This window comes from Myotis nattereri (assembly GCF_964212035.1).
Source record: "Myotis nattereri genome assembly, chromosome: 5".
NCBI classification, from domain to species: Eukaryota; Metazoa; Chordata; class Mammalia; order Chiroptera; family Vespertilionidae; genus Myotis; species Myotis nattereri.
Window position 1 is genome coordinate 22,848,582 of NC_138080.1, and position 18,190 is coordinate 22,866,771.

The window sequence follows — 18,190 nt, forward strand, 5'->3', positions numbered from 1 at the left end:
ATCCTGTACTTCCCTCCATCTATCACTGATGGAGGGCTGCCCCCGAGGGGCCTGAATTCTGCTGCACTTTGGGTAGAGCAGGCTCTAGTCCTAAAGAGGTACAGGTGCCTGATGGTGAGGCCTGAGGGCATGAAAGGCCCCAGACAGCACCTGCTATAGGAGGCTATGGGGTCCAGCCATGGGGAGTTGGCAGTGAAGTGCATCAGGTGGGTGGTAAGAAGGGAGCAAGATGTAGGAGAACCCTGGCTAGTGTTGCTTAGTGGTTGGAGCATCAGCCCAAGCACCAATAGGTCTCAGGTTCAATTCCCTGTCAAGGGCACGTACCTGGGTTTCAGGTTTGCTCCCCCCCGCTGCCCCCCCCAACCCCCCTCCCATAAGGGCATGTGCAGGAGGCAACTGGTCGGCCAGTGTGTCTCTCTCACATGAATGTTCTCTCTCTCTCTCTCTCTCTCTCTCTCTCTCTCTCTCTCTCTCTCTCTCTCTCTCTCTCCTCTCTCTCCTCCCACCTCTGGTTTAACAAAAAAGACATGGGAGAATGGTGGAAAGAGAGGGTCTCTGTATATTAATCTCCCTTCCACAAAGAAGGAAACTTAAGCCCAAAGAGGTAGTCCTTTGCCCACATTTCCGAGGACTGTGTAGCCTTGTGTGTGGGGCTCTCAGGCTGGGGCAGGAGACAGGTCTTAGCCTTGGCCAGAGACAACAACAAACCTCACCCCAAGTTCTCCATGTGGGACTGATGGCCACTAGTTGGAACATTGTGTAGCAGAATAATATAGCCAGTCCTAGTGAGCTACTGAGCTACCACGGCCCGGACCCTGGCCCCGGGGAAGCAGCAATGCCAGCCAAGCTGTTGGAGTTTCTGGCAGGCCTCCTTCATTGCCAAGTATGGAGAACCCAAACCAAACTAACTAATGCAAACATAACATTTATTGACTCATGAACAAAATACCGGGGGAGAGATTCTTTGGGTATAGTTGAATCCAGGGGCTCAAATGATATCTTCCTATAAATTCTCTCTCTACCTCTCTGCTCACCAGCAGGCCACTCTGTAGGATCCAGCTTTAGTTCAGATGAAAGCGCCAAGCTTGAATCTCAAAGGCCTAGCTTTGGTCACCTGTCCATCTGGAACCAGTCCCTGTAGCCAGAAGGATAGAATGTGCTGATTGGCTAGGAACCTTACCATCCTATATAATAAAGAGGTAATATGCAAATTAACCCTCACACACTCACAAGATGGCTGCCTAGGACCAGGCCAGCAGGGGGTTTAGTGAGGGACAACCAAACAACTGAACAAGCAGGCTGCATGGGGTAACCAGGCTGGTGGGGGGGGGGGGGCGGCCGTGAAGGGTGACCAGGCCGGCAGGAGGGGTAGTTCGGGGTGACCAGGCCAGCAGGGGGGGGGCAGTAAGAGGTGACCAGGCCAGTGGGGAGGGCAGTTAGGGACAACCAGGCTGGCGGGGGGGGGTGGAGTTGGGGGGGCAACCAGGCTGGTGGGGGGGAGCAGTTAGGTGTGACCAGGCTGTCAGAAGGGGGCAGTTGGGGGTGACCAGGCGGGGGGGGGGGGCAGGAAGAGGCAACAAGGCCAGTGGGGTGGGGGGAAGTTAGGGACAACCAGGCCAGCAGAGGGAGTGCAGTTGGGGGCAACCAGGTCGGCAGGGTGGGCAGTAAGGGGTGACCAGGCAGACAGGTAGGTGAGTGATTAGGAGCCAGTGGTCCAGGATTGTGAGAGGGATGTCCGATCGGGCCTAAACCGACAGTCGGACATCCCCCAACGGGTACCGGATTGGAGAGGATGCAGGCTGGGCTGAGGGGACCTATGCATGAATTTCATGCACCAGGCCTCTAGTCCTAAATAATAAAGTCTAATATGCAATTGACCAAATGGCAGGATGACCAGTTGCAATGACACTCACTGACCACCAGGGGCAGATGCTCAATGCAGGAGCTGCCTCCAGGTGGTCAGTGCACTCCCACAGGGGGAGTACCCCTCAGCCAGAAGCCAGGCTCACAGCGGGAGAGTGCAGCAGCAGTGGTAAGGAGCAAGGGGTCCCCAACTGTGAGAGTCCTGGGCTGAGAGAGGGTGCAGGCTGGGCTGAGGGGCCCCCCTGCCCCTGCCCAGTGCACGAATCTTGTGCACCAGGCCTCTAGTTAATCTTATAAATGACCTACTGGGCTTATCTCCCTATAACAAACTCCTCTTCTTTTACTCCACCTGGTCCAGCCCAATTGTGTCCTGCCCAGTCCTGCCTTGCCCAGCTAAGCAGGGAGTTCTGTTGGGAAAGAGATTTAGTGTGGCCAACTAAATATTGATCCTGGAACAATCAGCATTTAGTACACCGTTATGAAATGCATGCAGAATTGTCTATGTGTGGGAAGATTTGCATGGGAAGGGGGTGTAAATGTGTCTCGCTTCACCTGAGGCACTGATCTAAGAGTAGGAAGGACTGTAGAATCAGGGGTAGCTATTGCAGCAATCTGATCTCATTTTGGTTGCAGTGCGGGGTGTGTGTGTGTGTGTGTGTGTGTGTGTGGAGTGTTGATGTAGGAGGGAGCAAGAGGCTGATGGGAAGTGTAGTCCTCCAATTAGAATAGAAAAGGAGAGGTCAATTCAGAACCAGTTAATGACCTTAAGGCTGACCTTTGGCACACCCCTGCTTATCCTCTGATGGCATCCAACCTTAAGACACGGGGTAAGACCCAACCTCTTAATCAGCCTTCATCCAGCCGATAAGCCTTATAGGATCTGGACCCAATCCATAAAATCACTGAAAGACTTTCCTCCTGGTTGAGGGGAATGTCTGACAAAAGTAGGGAAACTCATGGTGAGGGCTTTGGAGCCCTGTGAGGCTCAATGCACACCGAACGGGAGGCCTCTCAGCTCGCTCCAGTCATCTTGAGCATGAGAGGAATCCGATCGGACATCTCTCTTGTTTAAGCCACTGTTTCTCTTTTTTTCCTCTTTTTTTTTTTTTTTTAAAAAACACACACAACTGAATCTAATCTGAATGGATACAGGGGATAGCCACAGAGTTGAGAGTTGAAGCCACAGCATGGATGACATTAGTCAAGGAGAAAGATAGAATGAAAAGGGAGACCCTTGAGGAATGTTGATGCTCAAGGGGAGGGTGGAAAAGATCAGGTGAGGGCCATGGAGATGGAGCGCCAAAAAGAGATGAGGAACCTGAAAAGTATCTGGTAAAACTGAAGATGTACCTGTCATGTACTTGGGATGGTTAATTGTATATGTCAAATATAAAATCTATAATAATAAAAGCATAATATGCAAATTGACTGAATGACCGAACAGCAGAACGACCATCCGGACGACCATGCTGTGACACGCACTGGTGCCAGGCCAGCGAAGGTGGGTGTGATACGGTTGATTGGAGGCCCCACCATTGCCCCACGATTGCCCCGCAGAGGGAGGCCCAGGCCACTGGCTGGCAGACGATCAATCAGGGGGCTCCGTGGAACCGGGGAACCAGGAGTGTGTGGCAGCAGACACGGGGAATGCCAGGCCAAGGCGGGTGTGGGCAGGGAGAGGGGCCAGGGCTGCAAAAGCCGGAGCTGCAAAGCTGGCAGCCAGGGCTGAGAAGCCAGCAGCCAGGGGAAGGAAGGCCGACCCTTGCACGAATTTCATGCATCGAGCCTCTAGTTATATTATAACATTACTAGAGGCCCAGTGCACAATATTTGTGCATTTGGCGGGGGGGGGGTGTCACTCAGCCCAGCCTGTGCTCTTTCACAGTCCAGGAGCCATCGGGGGATGTCTGGCTGATGGCTTAGGCCCGCTCCCTGTGGGACCAGGACTAAGCCGGCAGTTGGACATCCTTAGTGCTGCTGCCAAGGCGGGAGAGGCTCCTGCCACCGCTGCTGCGCTTGCCAGCCTTGAGCCTGGCTTCTGGCTGAGTGGCGCTCCCCCTGTGGGAGCACACTGGCCACCAGGGCGCAATTCCTACATTGAGCGTCTGTCCCCTGATGGTCAGTGCTCACCACAGCGACCAGTTGGTCCTCCGTTCGGTGGATTTGCATATTACCCTTTGATTATATAGGATATTGGGTCACAGGGTACCTAGATTACACATTATTTTTGGGTATGTCTGGATGAGATTAGCATTTGAATCAGTAGACTCAGTAGGCTGTCCCTCACAATGTGGATGGGCATCATCCAATCCATTGAGGGCCTGAATAGAACAAAAAGTGGAGGAAGGAGAAATTCACTCCCTTTTCCTTCCTGCCTGCCTGCTGAGCTGGGACATGGTCTTCTCCTGCCATCAGACTGGGATTTATACCATTGGTTCCCCTGGTTCTCAGGCCTTCAGGCTCAAAGTAGAATTACACCACCAGCTTTCCTGGGTTTCCAGCTTGCAGACAGCAGATCCTGGGACATATTATGTTGTAATAAGCTCATCATAAGCTGAAAATATTATAGGTCGAAAATGCATTTAATACACCTTACCTGCCAAGCATCATAGCTTACCCTGGCCTACCTTACATGTGCTCAGAACACTAACATTAGCCTATAGTAGGGCAAAACCATCTCACTGCCATTAAACATCACAGCAGAGTATTGTACCGTATACCACCAGACCGGGAAAAGATCAAAATTCAAAATCTGAAGTCCAGTGTCTACTGAATGCATGTTGCTTTTGCGCCATCATGAAGTTGAAAAATCATATGCTGAACTATCATAAGTCAGGGACCATCTGTATATATCTCATTGGTTCTGTTTCACATGTGTATTAGGCAGGCGAGATGATTCTGCCTAACAAAAGACCCCAAAGGTCAGGGCCGGACATTAGAGTTGGTCGTCCATATGATACAATCACCACAGGTCGGCAGGGTTTCCGAGCCACATAGGCACCGGTTGGACAGAGGCTGGAGCAGGCTCCGCAGCTGCTGGTGCAGTGGAAGAGGCAGAGGAGACTCCCACGTCAACTTCAGTGTTTCCAGCCGGAAGTACCACACAACCCCTCCGGCGTTTCATTGGCCAGGTCACAGACACGTGGTCCTGCCTGACCACAGGGACAGAGATGTGAAGGGATGGGGTTTGGGAGGAGCAAGTGGAATATTTGGAGTATTACTCTCTGTGGCACCCAAGGACCAGCAATCGAGTCTTTCTGGAAAAACTTTTACATAGCCTCCAACAGATATTTACAAGGCTGTTCCTCCAGCCTCATTTATTAGAGTGAAAATTCTCTCTTGCCCTGTATCCTAGGGCTCACAATTTCACGTCATGATCAATGAACATGTGTTCAGTAAGCAAATGAAAAAAAAAAAAAAAGTCCCATAAGAGGGGAATAGAATGTGCCCTATGAAAATAATAAAGAACCAGATCTAGGCTGTACAAGGGATTTGGTTTACACACATTGTGTTAGTTTCCTCAGGCTGTCGTAATAAATGACCACAGACTGGGTTGGGTGCCTTAAATCAGCAGACACGTATTCATTTCAGAAGTTTAAGGTGTGTTTTGTTTGTGAAGGCTAGAAGTCCAAAGTCAAGGTGTTGGCAGAGTTGGTTCTTTCTGGAGGCGCATTCTTGCCTCTCTTCCCGTTTCTGGTGGCTGCTGGCTATCAGTGATGTTCCTGGGCTTGTGGCTGTTACTCCAGTCTCTGCCTCGGTTTCCATGAGGCCTTTTCGTGTGTGTGTGTTTCCTCTTCTGTCTCTTATAAAGACATTGGTCATTGGCTATAGGGCCTAAGTGGTTAATCCAGAAAAATCTCATCGCCAGATCTTTAACTTAATTACATCCCCCCCCCCCCCAAATAAGGTCATATTTACATGTGTTGGGGGTTCGGACATCAGCATCTCTTTTTGTGGGTTGCCATTCAAACCACAACATTGGTTGATCTGAGTAGAGCTCATCTTATGAGGGGAAAAAAAGTTACAGAGTGAGGCTAACAATTTTGATCATTTTTATAAGTTAAAAAAGATATTGGGTGTCTCTGGGGGAAGAACTGGGTGGCTGGGGCTGGGTGCACAGTGGGGCTTGCCATCATATATCCGTGTGTATCTGTTGAATTAAAAAAAACTTGATTGAGGTATACGGGACATGCAATAAAATGAAAATATTTAATGTTTATTAAATAGTAAAATATTTGATACTTAAATGAATCAAAACTCATCATTCCAAAACTCCACATGTATGTACCCACAAAACCATCAGCATAATTGTGATAGTGAAAATTGTCAGCCTTTTCTCCATCCACTGCACCCCCAACCCCAAGAAAATAGCTGGATGCCCTGGCTGGTTTTGCTCAGTGGTTAGAGCCTCGGCCTGCAGACTGAAGGGTCCCGGATTTGATTCCGGTCAAGGACACATGCCAACGTTGCTGGCTCAGTCCCCACTGGGGGTCATGCAGGAGGTGGCTGATCCATGATTCTCTCTTCATGGATGTTTCTCTCTCTCCCTCTCTCTCTCTGAAATCAATAAAAATACATTAAAAGAAAAAAAAGAAAGAAACCAGACTGGAACAGAACACAGTGGCCTGTCCAAGAAAGGGTGGTCCCTTTCCCTTCATTTAATTATTCAATCACTAGAGACCCAGTAAATGAAATACGTGCACAGTAGGGTCCTTAGGCCTGGCCGGTGATAAGGGCCAATCAGGGCCTTCCGCCTGCCACCTGGGGCCTTTCTTCGTTCCGCACCGCCCCCTGGTGGTCAGTGCACATCATAGCGAGCAATCAAACTCCCGGTCTCCCAGTTGAACTCCCGAGGGGACACTTTGCATATTAGCCTTTTATATACAGGCAGTCCTCGGGTTACATTGGACTCCACATACGTTGTTTCGTGGTTACGTTGCCATCTTCTCCCATTTATTTATTTTAAAAAAAGTTCCGTCATTTCAACGTATGTACATATGTGCTTTATGTTTTTTATTATTTATTTACCACAAGTAAAGGTCAGGAATTGTTATCTTTCTTTTACATTTTTTTTACTGTTTCACTTCACTACTGCTGTGTATGTGCTCCATGTGAGTGATGTAGGTGCTCTTGTAGGTGGGTTCCTACTTGCGGCGAAAATTGCGTTATGGTGCATCGTAGGAACGGATCTCCGACGTAACCTGAGGACCTACTGTATACAGATTTATACCATATGGACTCCTGGGTATTTAATTCTTTGGATCACAATGATCTTTTAAAACTCGAATCAGATTCCATCATCTTCTACTAAAACTTTCCAGAGGCTTCCCTTTATATTTGAGTAAAATCCAAGTGCCTTGCTTTTCTATAAGCCCCATGCACTCTTCTTTAAAAAAATGTTTTAATTGATTATTTTAAGAGAGAGGAAGGAAAGATAGAAACACTAACGAGACAGAGAAACATTATTGATCAGCTGCCTCTTGCACGTCCCCCACTGGGGATTGAGCTCACAACCCAGGCATGTGCCCTGACTGGGAATTGAACCAGTGACCTCTTGGTTTATGGGTCGACACTCAACCACGGAGCCACGCCAGCTGGGTGCCCAGACGCTTTTTACCTGCTTCCTGGTCCTCCTCTGCTTTCCTTGCTCATTCCTGCTCTGGCCAACTGGCCTTGTTGCAATCTCTCAGTTATACCACCCTCACTCCCCTGAAACCACTGTCATTGTTGGAATATTCCTTGTCCTCACCTTCACAGAACCCCTCTCTGACTGCCCTAAGTAGCGTTCTTCCTACCTGAAATAAGAAATTTATTTCCCTGTTTATCATCTGTCTTGTTCACTGTTGTATGCGCTGCGTTTAGAACATAGTAGGTACTCAATAAATATTTGTTGAATAAATGAAAGCTAAGCTGGAAGAATAAGGAGAGTGAGATCCATTCACTTCCACTGTGATTATAGTCACAACAGCTAGCTTGCATCTGAAATATACATATGCCAGATAGTCAGGGGCACTACACTGTAAGTCTTGGTTTCATCATGTGTAAAATGAAGATATAAGAGGACCAAAACTGTTGCAAAGATTAAATGAACACACACGCAGATGATGATCAGCAGACATGCAACTATCTACACTAATAAAAGAGAAAAATGGTAATTGGCGTGCGGCAATACCTTTTTCATTGGCTAATCAGGGCTATATGCAAATTAACTGCCAACTAAGATTGGCAGTTAACTGCCAACTAAGATTGGCAGTTAACTGCCAACTAAGATTGGCAGTTAACTGCCAACAAGATGGCGGCTAATTTGCATATGTAGGCACAATGCAGGGAGGTGAAAGGGAAAGCAGGAAGAAGCCCCCTACCACTGACAGTGATCTGAAACCCAGGGGGGAGCTAAGAGCTGGGGGGCAGGGCAAAGGCGGCCCTGGGGCCGCCTTTGCCCTGCCCCCCAGCCATGATCGGAGAATCAGGCGCCTTTGCCACCCTGGCCAGTGATAGCAGGAAGTAGGGGTGGAGACAGCGATGGGAGCTGGGCACGGTCGAAGCTGGCAGTCCCAGGAGCTAGGGGTCCCTTGCCTGGGCCTAAAGCGGAGCCCACGATCGCGGCACCCCCCGCTGCCACTGCAGGTCCCCGCTGCCTGGGCCAGACGCCTAGGCCAGAGGCGTTAGGCCTGGGCAGGGGCGGAGCCTGCAACTGCGCGGAGCTGGGGGTCCCCTACCCAGGCCTGACACCTCTGCCGGAGGCCTCAGGCCTGGTCAAGGGGCTGATCCGGTGATTGGGGATCGGAGGGTGATGAGGGTCAACTCCTCTGGCTGAGGCATCAGGCCTGGGTGGGGGGCGGAGCCGGGGATTGGGGGGATATGATGGTCCCCTTGCCCAGGCCTGAAGCCTGGGTCAGAGGCGTCAGGCTTGGGCAGGGGGTGGAGCAAGCGATCAGAGGGAGATGGGGGTCCCCTGCCCAGGCATGATTCCTGGGCCAGAGGCCTCAGGCTTGGGCAGGGGCCAGAGCCAGTGATCGGGGGGAGATGGGGGTCCCCTGTCCAAGCCTGACACCTCTGGCGGAGGCGTCAGGCCTGGGCAAGGGGCCGATCAGGCGATCGGAGGGTGATGGGGGTCAACGCCTGAGGGCTCCCAGTATGTGAGAGGGGGCAGGCTGGGCTGAGGGACACTCCCGCCCCCACACACACCCAGTGCACGAATTTCGTGCACCGGGCCCCTAGTTATTAATATCATGTGTAAAATGTACATAGAATTGTTGTGAGCTCAGAACAGTGCCTGGCACATGTAAAGGGCTATATAAGCGATTGATGCTGTCATCACTATCGTCATTATCACACCAGGCTGGGCCCTCATCTAAAAGATGCTTTAATTGAATGTCACTGTGGTTTTGACCCTGGGTGCTCGCCAGATTTTCCCCGCTGACATCTCTGGGCTGGGGATTCAGGCCCTGGTGGACCACAGGCTCTTATCGCCCCGCCCACGGGCCTAAACCGCCCCCGGTCTCCATAGAAACCCACCAGCCGCGGAGGGGCGTGACGCCATCCAGACGGACAGGGGCCTTCGCCTATCGAGTCAAAGTCATCTCGGTGTGAGGCACAAACGGGACCTCTGACTGGTGCGTCCTTGCAGGAAGGCGGGAATACGTCGATAACCGCGGGAGCCGTACCGTGCCTACCAATCAGTGGCCGAGGTGGCTGTGATGGACAGACATAGAGGGACGAGGCCCGGCGTTTGGGCTTTTACCCAACCAGTGGTCCACAATCTCGTGAAAAGGCCAATAAGGAGGCGGCGGGGGTGGGGCGAAGAGGCCGGTTGCTCCGGAAGTGGAGGGAGGGGATGAAAATGGCGCCCAGCTCGAAATCGGAGCGGAACAGCGGGGCCGGGAGTGGCGGTGGCGGCACCGGCGGCGCCGGGGGGAAGCGGACAGCGGGGCGGCGGCGGGAGCACGTACTCAAGCAGCTGGAGCGGGTCAAGGTGAGGCCCAGAGTCTGGATGGGGCGCGCCTGAGGGTGCGGAAGAGGGACGAGGGAAGCGGAGGGAGGGCGTTTGCGGGGTGAGGGGTTGTGGGCGGAGTCCCGGGTAGGGGGCTCGGAGGGAGGGAGTGGGGCGGCGCCCCGGGGAGAAGGCTTGGATGCGGGGGCCGTGTCGGGGCTGGGATGGAGGCGTGGGAGGCGGGGCACCGGCGCCGGGGCTGGGATGGAGGCGCCGCCGGCGGAGTGGGGAGGAAGGGGGCGATCGGGCTTAGACTCCTTCCCCAGGACCCTCCTCCCGCTGCCCCTCCGGTGTGGAGTCTTCGCGCCCCCTGGCCGAGCCCTCGCTGCCGGCTTCGCGCTTCCTCCGCGCGGTGCTCCTCTCCGTGTTCTGCTCTGGCCACACGGAGCTGGGAGCTGCTGTACCTGCTGCCGCCTCCCCTGCCGAACGGGAAGCGGCTCCCCGGTCTCCCCCCTCGGACGGGGGCCCCCTGAGCAGGGCCTTCCCTCCGCCATCAGACAGCACCTTTCCAGGGGGCCGGGGTCTCCGCCCCATCCGTGTGGGGGCTGGGAGGGCAGAGGGTTGTGAACGCGGCCAGGCCAGCCGCAGCGGGCCGCGGGGTCCGGGCCGTGTCGCTGTGGACGGGGTGTGCCTGGTGCCTCGTCTGCGAGGCCGGGAGCTCCGTGAGGCCGGCGGCGTCTCCCCGTTGGGACTGGAGCTCCCGGGGCTGGGCTGTGCCTCCGCCCTTGGCCTGGGAGCTCCCTGGATGGGCATCTGGGTATCGAGTCTTCCTTGTCGGCCTGGGCCTTGCAGCGCTGATCCTTCAGACCAGGGTCTCCTGGAGCGCTGGGCTGGGTGCCCCTCCGTCCGCAGGCTGCCCAGACCGCTGTCTCTGCCATTAGAGTGGACTTTGAGGGAGGGCTGTTCATCCCCTGTCGGACGGGGTAGCAGGACCCAGGGTGCCCAGGTCACCTGGTACCCCTCTTTCCTGATTGAAGGGTTTGAGATGAAGGAGTGGGTTTAAAGGAGGCTAAGCTAGGTGAGAAGGGGAATCAGGAAGGACTTGGGTCACTGGTCAGCCCCACCCTCTTACCTGCCTCCGTTGGTCCTCTGCTGAGGCCACAGCTGTCCCAAGGGGCCTGAGCACCCCATGTGTAGGCTAGTGGGTTGAGGACAGGTGAGTGCCGTTGGTCAAGCCCCCGGCCAGCCTTCTTAGCAGCTTTGGACACCCACAGCTCCGTGTGCCATGAGGTGCCTTCAGGAAGGCAGCCAGGTGGCTGGCAAATGTGGGCAGGGGTAACTGGGGGAACGGGATGATGCCAGTGCCGTCCTCAGAGTCTGGGGCCTTGGCAAGAGGGACCCTGAGGCTGAAGACGGGTGGGTCTGGGAGGGTGGCCCGGGTCCCTGGTGAGGAGGGCGGCTCAAGGGAAGTCCAGCTTACCTATCTCCCCGAGCCGATCCCACCTTCCAGAGCTTGGACCACCCTTGGTGGTTATGGTGGGCAGGGTGTGGGCCTGCGTTCAGTGCTGCTCTACCTTGCGTGAGGGGCCTGGGGGGACTGCAGGTGGCCTCTGTCCAATGGTGCCTCAAGAGTCCTGGCCGCCCCTTCCCCAGATCAGTGGGCAGCTCTCCCCTCGACTCTTCCGGAAGCTGCCACCCAGGGTGTGCGTCTCCCTTAAGAGCATCGTGGACGAGGACTTCCTCTATGCAGGGTGAGGCTAAGGCCGGGCAGGGGGGTGGCTGGGTGGGGTGACAGGCTGGCCCTGACCTGGCCCATCTGCCCTGTGCCCCACCAGACATATCTTCCTGGGCTTTTCCAAGTGCGGCCGGTACGTCCTCTCCTACACCAGCAGCAGTGGAGACGATGACTTCTCCTTCTACATCTACCACCTGTACTGGTGGGAGTTCAACGTGCACAGCAAGCTCAAGCTGGTAGGGCCAGGCTCGGCGCACAGCAGCGCCCCCCCCCCCCCCCAGGGCATGCCACCCCTCTGAGCCTGTTTCCTTCTTCAGAAAACGGAGATAGTGTGCTCATTGGGTCAAGGCTCACGTTAGGTCAAACCACATGAAACTGCTGTTGTTAGAGTTGAAAATGAGTAAAAAGCGGTAATTTTTTGAGGTTCAACTCAGCATATACAATCCATAGAACTCAGTGTCTACAGCTCAGGCCAGGTGGGATCCATTAGCGTTGTTATGAACAAGTGGGTTGCCACACTGGCTTTCGCCCTGACCTTGACTCCCCCAACCCCATCCCTATTCCAGGTGTGGGGGTGCTGTTACCCCAGTTTACACATGAGCTCAGTGGGGTGGATGGGGCTTGGAAACCAATGCGTCTGGCCGAGTCCCCTCTGCTGGGACAGGGCTTCCTGGGCACATCCAGCCCTGGGTCCAGCCTTTCTGTTTCCCCCATTTGTGGACTGTCTCCCCAGCCTGTCCTCAGCAAGGCAGAGGGGTGCAGGCTGGAGGCTGCTTGGGACTCCCTGGCCTGAGACACCACCGGAGGGGTGCTTCTGCCGGCCTCCGTTCGTGGACCTCTGTCCGCTCTGACCCTGCACTGACACAAACGTGCCACTCAGATCCGGCAGGTGCGGCTCTTCCAGGATGAGGAGATCTATAGTGACCTGTACCTGACTGTGTGTGAGTGGCCCAGCGATGCCTCCAAGGTCATCGTCTTTGGCTTCAAGTGAGACTCGAAGATGGGGAGGCTGAGGTTGGCTAGGGGAGGGCGCATGGACCAGGCGGCTGAGGCTGTGCTTGCCCCCAGCACCCGCTCATCAAATGGGATGCTCATGAACATGATGATGATGAGTGATGAGAACCACCGAGACATCTACATCAGCACAGTGGCTGTGCCACCGTCAGGCCGCTGTGCCGCCTGCCAGGAAGCCAGCCGGGCCCATCCAGGTGAGGGACTTGGGGGCTTCAGAGCTCAGGCCACCTGCTTCCTTACGCCAGGGTGGCGACTGAGCCCGCGGGTATGTGTTACTGCAGGTGACCCAAGCGCGCAGTGCCTGCAACACGGCTTCATGCTGCACACCAAGTACCAGGTGGTGTACCCCTTCCCCACCTTCCAGCCCGCCTTTCAGCTCAAGAAGGACCAGGTGGTACTGCTCAACACCAGCTACTCCCTGGTGGCCTGTGCTGTCTCAGTCCACTCGGCAGGTAGGCTCCCAGGTGTGATGACAGTCACAGCATTTGCTGTGAGCCCCGTCAGGTCCGTCCTGTCACTACCTTATGTGACAGGAAGAAACAGGCTTGGAGAGGTGCCTCATCCACGGTCACCCAGCCCCAGAGTGGGAGTGTCGGACCCAGACCCAGTCTCACCCCAGCGGTGTCCTCTCGAACAGTGGGCCTGGCATGTTCCCGTGTCTGTGTCCACTACAGCCGCCACCAGTAGAAACATGTGACCAAGGAGCTGAGTGTGTGACTAATTTTAGTTATGTTTAAAGTCACATTTGGGCCCGGCCGGTGTGGCTCAGTGGTTGAGTGTCGACCTCTGAACCAGGTGGTCACAGTTTGATTCCCAGTCAGGGCACATGCCTGGGTTGCGGGCTCGATCCCCAGTGTGGGGCATGCAGGAGGCAGCCAATCAATGATTCTCTCTCATCTTGATGTTTCTATCTCTCCCTCTCCATTCCTCTCTGAAATTAATAAAAACTATTTATTTTTAAAAAAAGGAATGTCACATTTGGCCCGCAGCTATCATGCTGGACCACACAGTACTGCCTTCTCAAAAGGAGAACTGTTCATTCAAAATTTTAGGGAGTGGTGAGTGGACAGAGGGCCCTCTACATCGTTGGTAATCAGAAGGATCAGTGAAAATCAGAAGGTGATGTCCCTTGACAGAGTGGCAGTCATTAGAAAGCTGGGTAATGCCACTGGCTTCTGGCTAGTGGAGCCCTGGTGGCTTTCCCCCACACTCCCAGGGCTGCGTGGCAACAGAGTGTGACGTAGGCCCAGCAGCCCCGCGCCTGGGCATATCCAAAGCTGTGGTGGTGGGAGCTGGGGACCACCTGGTGTCCATTCCTGAGGATGTGGGAGGCAACAATAGGGTGGATCAGCAGACCCAGTGTGAGCTCCAGTATCCTGTCCGGGGAGCATGTCTCAAAGTCATTTGCAAATGCAAAAGAAATACAAGCTCTATAACCGAATAACACATAAATTAAAAATGTTTCAATTTTGCAAGAGTGCAGTCAAATAAAAAGGTGCCCGCTAACTATGTTAAAAGCGTCGCCCTGGGGCAGGAGACTGTGGGCATGAAGAGCGGCCTAAGTGTCTAAAACGGCCCACACGTGCGCTCTCCCTCATGCCTTTCCCTTCCCCCTCCTCTTCCCCTCAGGCCCGTTCGTTACCTTTGCCTCTCTCTCTCCTAAGCTCCAAAGACCCTTGTTTCCTGAGCCTGAGCAACCCCGCTGGCTCCCCTAACTACCTCTGTAACTTTCTAAACAAACTTTCTCTTAGCATTTGGAAAAAGAAAATGGAGCCCACAAACTAGCCAGGACCAGGGCATCTTGTGTCTGGGCCCATCAGAGGCCTCCTGCCCCTGCCCGGGTCACCTGTGCCCATGTGGGCGAGGCCCAGCCCTGGTTAAGCTGCAGTCCTCTAATGAGCCTGTCCCGGGTGGGGCTGATGCTCCCTGCCCTCACAGTGTGGGTCCTGTTGGGAAGGACCATGTCAGACAGGACCCAGCCATGTGCACCAGCCAGGGGAGGGGCACTGTCACTGATGTCTAAACACTCATCTCACCAGAGGAGGGTGTTTTCAGAGAGTTTTGACTTGGCCACTTTCTAGTGGACAGGAGTGCATTGATGGACTCGAATGATCTTGTGGTGTGGTCCTGGACAAGTTTCTCTGAACTGAGGAGAACCACCCCACCCATCCCACCCTCCACCCCCTTTGCTGCTGGGGGTGGGTTCCAAAGGGGATGGTGCAGGCTGGGCACAGGGCCTGGCCTTGGTGCTGCTTAGTTCAGTGAGTGGTGGGGCTCTCGGTGCCGAGCCGCCGGTCTGGCTCACTGGGGAGGATGGAGCGTAGTAAACTCCATGTGGCTTTTTAAAAAATCTTCACCCGAGGGTGTGTGTTTTGTTTTGTTTTGATTAGAAAAAGTATTTTTTTTTTTTATTTGAGAGAGTGAGAAACAACGATCGCTTGCCTCAGCGGGGATCAAACCTAAGTATGTGCCCTAACCAGGAATCGAACCCGCCACGTTTGGTATATGGAATCGAACCTCCAGTTGACTGAGCTACCCTTCCAGGGCGTGGCTTTTTGTGTTTGTTTTTTGTTTTAAAATTTCGTTGATTTTTAGAGAGAGAGGAAGGGAGAGGGAGAAAGAGATACTCAACGTAAGAGCATTCGGCTGCCTCCTGCACGTGCCCCAACCCAGGACCAAATCCGCAACCTGGGTGTGTGCCTTGACTGGGAATTGAACCAGCATCCTTTCCAAACCGAGCCACGTAGGCCAGGGCTGTTTTCTTTTTATTTATTTATTTTTTTGTGTGGCTTTTTATCTGCTGTCACCGTAGACTGTCAGCTCCTTTTCTGTCTTGTTCACTCGTGTCCTCGGTGTGTGGCATACAGTAGATGCTCACGAATCATAGAATGCACATGTTCCTGTGCATATACATAGAGAGAGGCCTTTTAAAACTCTTCTGGGTGTTTCATACAGATCACAGAGCATAGGCTTTTTTAGAACCGCCCAGGGTGGGAGAGAGGCCTGTACTTGAGCTTTTGTTTTGACATTGGCTCACGCCAACACCTACATCTCTTTTTATATTCCAGGCGATAGCAGCTTCTGCCAAATCCTGTATGACCATACCACCTACCCCCCGGCCCCTCCCAGCTCCCCTGGGCCCCAGAGCCCAGAGGTGCCCCTGGCCCTCCCCAGCCTCTGTCCCGAAGTGGCTCCAACCCGTCCCTCTGGGGTCCCTGAGCCCTCACCCGCCATCGCCAAAGCCAAGGAGTTTGTGGCTGACATCTTCCGCAGGGCCAAAGAGGCCAAGGGTGGGACCTCAGAGGAAGCTCGGTCACTCTCCCACACGGGGCCCTCCGGCAGCTGCTGCCGCCCATCCTCTGAGCCTGTAGCCCCAGGTGGGGAGGTAGCACCCCAGGACAGCCCCCCTGCAGCGGAGGAGCCAGCCCCTGAGCCTGGCTATGTCAACTACACGAAGCTGTATTACGTGCTGGGGTCCGGCGAAGGGACAGAGCCAGAGGATGGTGAGCAGGGAGTCCACCCAGCAGGCAGGGCCCCGAGCATGGGAGGCTGGTCCGGAGTGGGCCTCAGGCCTCCCACCAGCCCTACCCCCTCTTCCCGCCCCTTCAGAGTTCGAGGATGACAAGATCTCCCTGCCTTTTGTGGTGACCGATCTCCGTGGCCGAAGTCTGAGGCCCATGCGGGAGCGGGCTTTTGTACAGGTAGGTGCTGGCAGCTGACAGAACCAGGGGCAGCCCCAGGGAACCTGCTAGAGTAGTGCTGGGCACAGTCCTCCCTCTACCCCTCCGCCACTGTCCACAGGGTCAGTACCTGACAGTGGAGCAGCTCACACTGGACTTTGAGTATGTCATCAATGAAGTCATCCGCCATGATGCCACCTGGGGCCACCAGTTCTGTTCCTTCAGCGATTATGACATCGTCATCCTAGAGGTGGGCCCAGGAGTGGGACAAAGTGGGTTCTGGACCTCTCTGCTCTGATGGTCATCCTTAGTAGCTGTCTCTATCCACCCCTCGTCCCCCAGGTCTGCCCTGAAACCAACCAGGTCCTGATCAACATTGGCCTGCTGCTCCTGGCATTCCCATCCCCAACCGAGGAAGGCCAGCTCCGGTGAGTGGGCAGGGGGCCACCCTGAGACCCTTCCATGTAGGAGAATGGGGATGTGAGGAGACCCCCCCTGGACCCCAAACTTGGATAAGGTACTCTGTTACTGCTCCAAAGACAAAGCCCCTTGGGCAGCTTGAGTCCTCGTTCATGGACGTGATGGTCCCACCCCTTTCTCCTGTTTTCCACCCGCCTGCAGACCAAAGACCTATCACACCAGCCTCAAGGTGGCATGGGACCTCAACACGGGCATCTTCGTAACAGTCAGTGTGGGCGATCTCACTGAAGTCAAAGGGCAGACCAGGTAAGGCTGGGCTGAGGCCAGGGCCCGGGGTGGGTGCCAGAGTGATGAGATCCCTCACCCCTTTGCCCTCAGCGGCAGTGTCTGGAGCTCATACCGCAAGAGTTGTGTGGACATGGTCATGAAGTGGCTGGTGCCCGAGAGCAGCGGCCGCTACATCAACAGGATGACTAACGAGGCACTGCACAAAGGTAGGCCCTATGACCAATGATAGTAGGACGGGGTTATCCCAGTGCCAGGCAGGCCTGGAGGAGACCCCGACTCCTGTGCTGCTGAATGGACGAGCACGATGGCTGTGCTAGTGGATGGCACGGAAGAGGGGTGAGGGGAGGGCAGCCAAGCCAGGCGTGCTGGGGGGCCAGCTCAGAGGGCATGACAGGTGTGGCACCGGAGACCTCCAGCCAGTTGCTTATTTATTCAGCAGACATTTATTGGGTGGCTGCAGGCAGGAGGCAGAGCTAACACAGCAGGGTCCCTGCCTTCCAGAACCTTCTGGGCCCAAATCAGGTCTAGGAAAGAGGGGAACTCATCTCATAGCTGGGCCTTCAGAGACTCCTCTGTCCCAACCCTTCCCCACAGGGTGCTCACTGAAGGTTCTGGCAGACAGCGAGCGATACACATGGATTGTGCTGTGAGGGTCTGGCCGGCCTGGACACTGACTCCAACTACCTCCGCGGCCTGGGAGCTGGCCGCCTTCCTGGCAGCCTCTTCTTGGTTGGCTGGCCGCCCAACGACCGCCACTAGTGTTAGGCTGTGGGAAGGGGGCTGGGCGGGGCAGCCCCTGGTGGCCTGAGAGTCTGGATGCTTCTTATTTATGCCTATTTAAGTTGGGAAGGGGCAGAGGGAGGGAGTCCCCTGCCCCACCAGCCTCGAGTGCCTGCCTTCATCCTGCACGGGGCATGGGTCTTTGCTCCTTGTGTATTTTCCCCTTCCCAGGTTACAGGTGTGGACATTGCCCCCTGGGAAGCTGAACAGACCCTGATTCCTGCCCCCAGCCTCTCTGACCTGAGATGGCCAACGTCGTGGTCAAACCGCCCCCCCGCCCCCATTACTCCTCTTCATGTAATAAATGTTTTATTTCTGAACCTCACTGAGTTCCCTTTCCTGCGATCAGGGCAGCTGGAGCCCCAAGGTCCTCGTGTCCTCATCCCAGCCCCCGGCAAGGCCCTCAAGTCAGCAGCAGCCAAATATCACAGCGGAATTTATTGTTTTAAGAAAGACTACAAAAAGGTAGAAAACGCT

General features: G+C 54.7%; 1 protein-coding gene across 5 annotated transcripts; it reads left to right on the forward strand.

Moving 5' to 3' along the window:
- Positions 1–9,684: 9,684 nt before the first annotated feature.
- Positions 9,685–18,038, forward strand: DCAF15 (DDB1 and CUL4 associated factor 15; the record flags this gene model as incomplete). Of its 5 annotated transcripts, XM_081091962.1 has the most annotated exons (14): positions 9,697–9,838; positions 11,450–11,547; positions 11,632–11,767; positions 12,412–12,518; positions 12,600–12,739; positions 12,827–12,997; positions 15,614–15,638; positions 15,819–16,048; positions 16,155–16,246; positions 16,347–16,475; positions 16,568–16,653; positions 16,847–16,951; positions 17,024–17,139; positions 17,528–18,038. In XM_081091962.1, the coding sequence occupies 14 exons, from the start codon at positions 9,701–9,703 to the stop codon at positions 17,581–17,583; spliced, it is 1,629 nt and encodes a 542-aa protein (XP_080948088.1). In that variant the 3' UTR covers positions 17,584–18,038. The 5 variants fall into 5 exon arrangements, with proteins under 5 accessions (XP_080948087.1, XP_080948089.1, XP_080948088.1 ...); XM_081091961.1 differs by having other exon boundaries at positions 9,685–9,838; positions 15,614–16,048; positions 17,885–18,038; XM_081091963.1 differs by having other exon boundaries at positions 9,689–9,838; positions 15,614–16,048.
- Between the last annotated feature and the right edge of the window lie 152 nt (positions 18,039–18,190).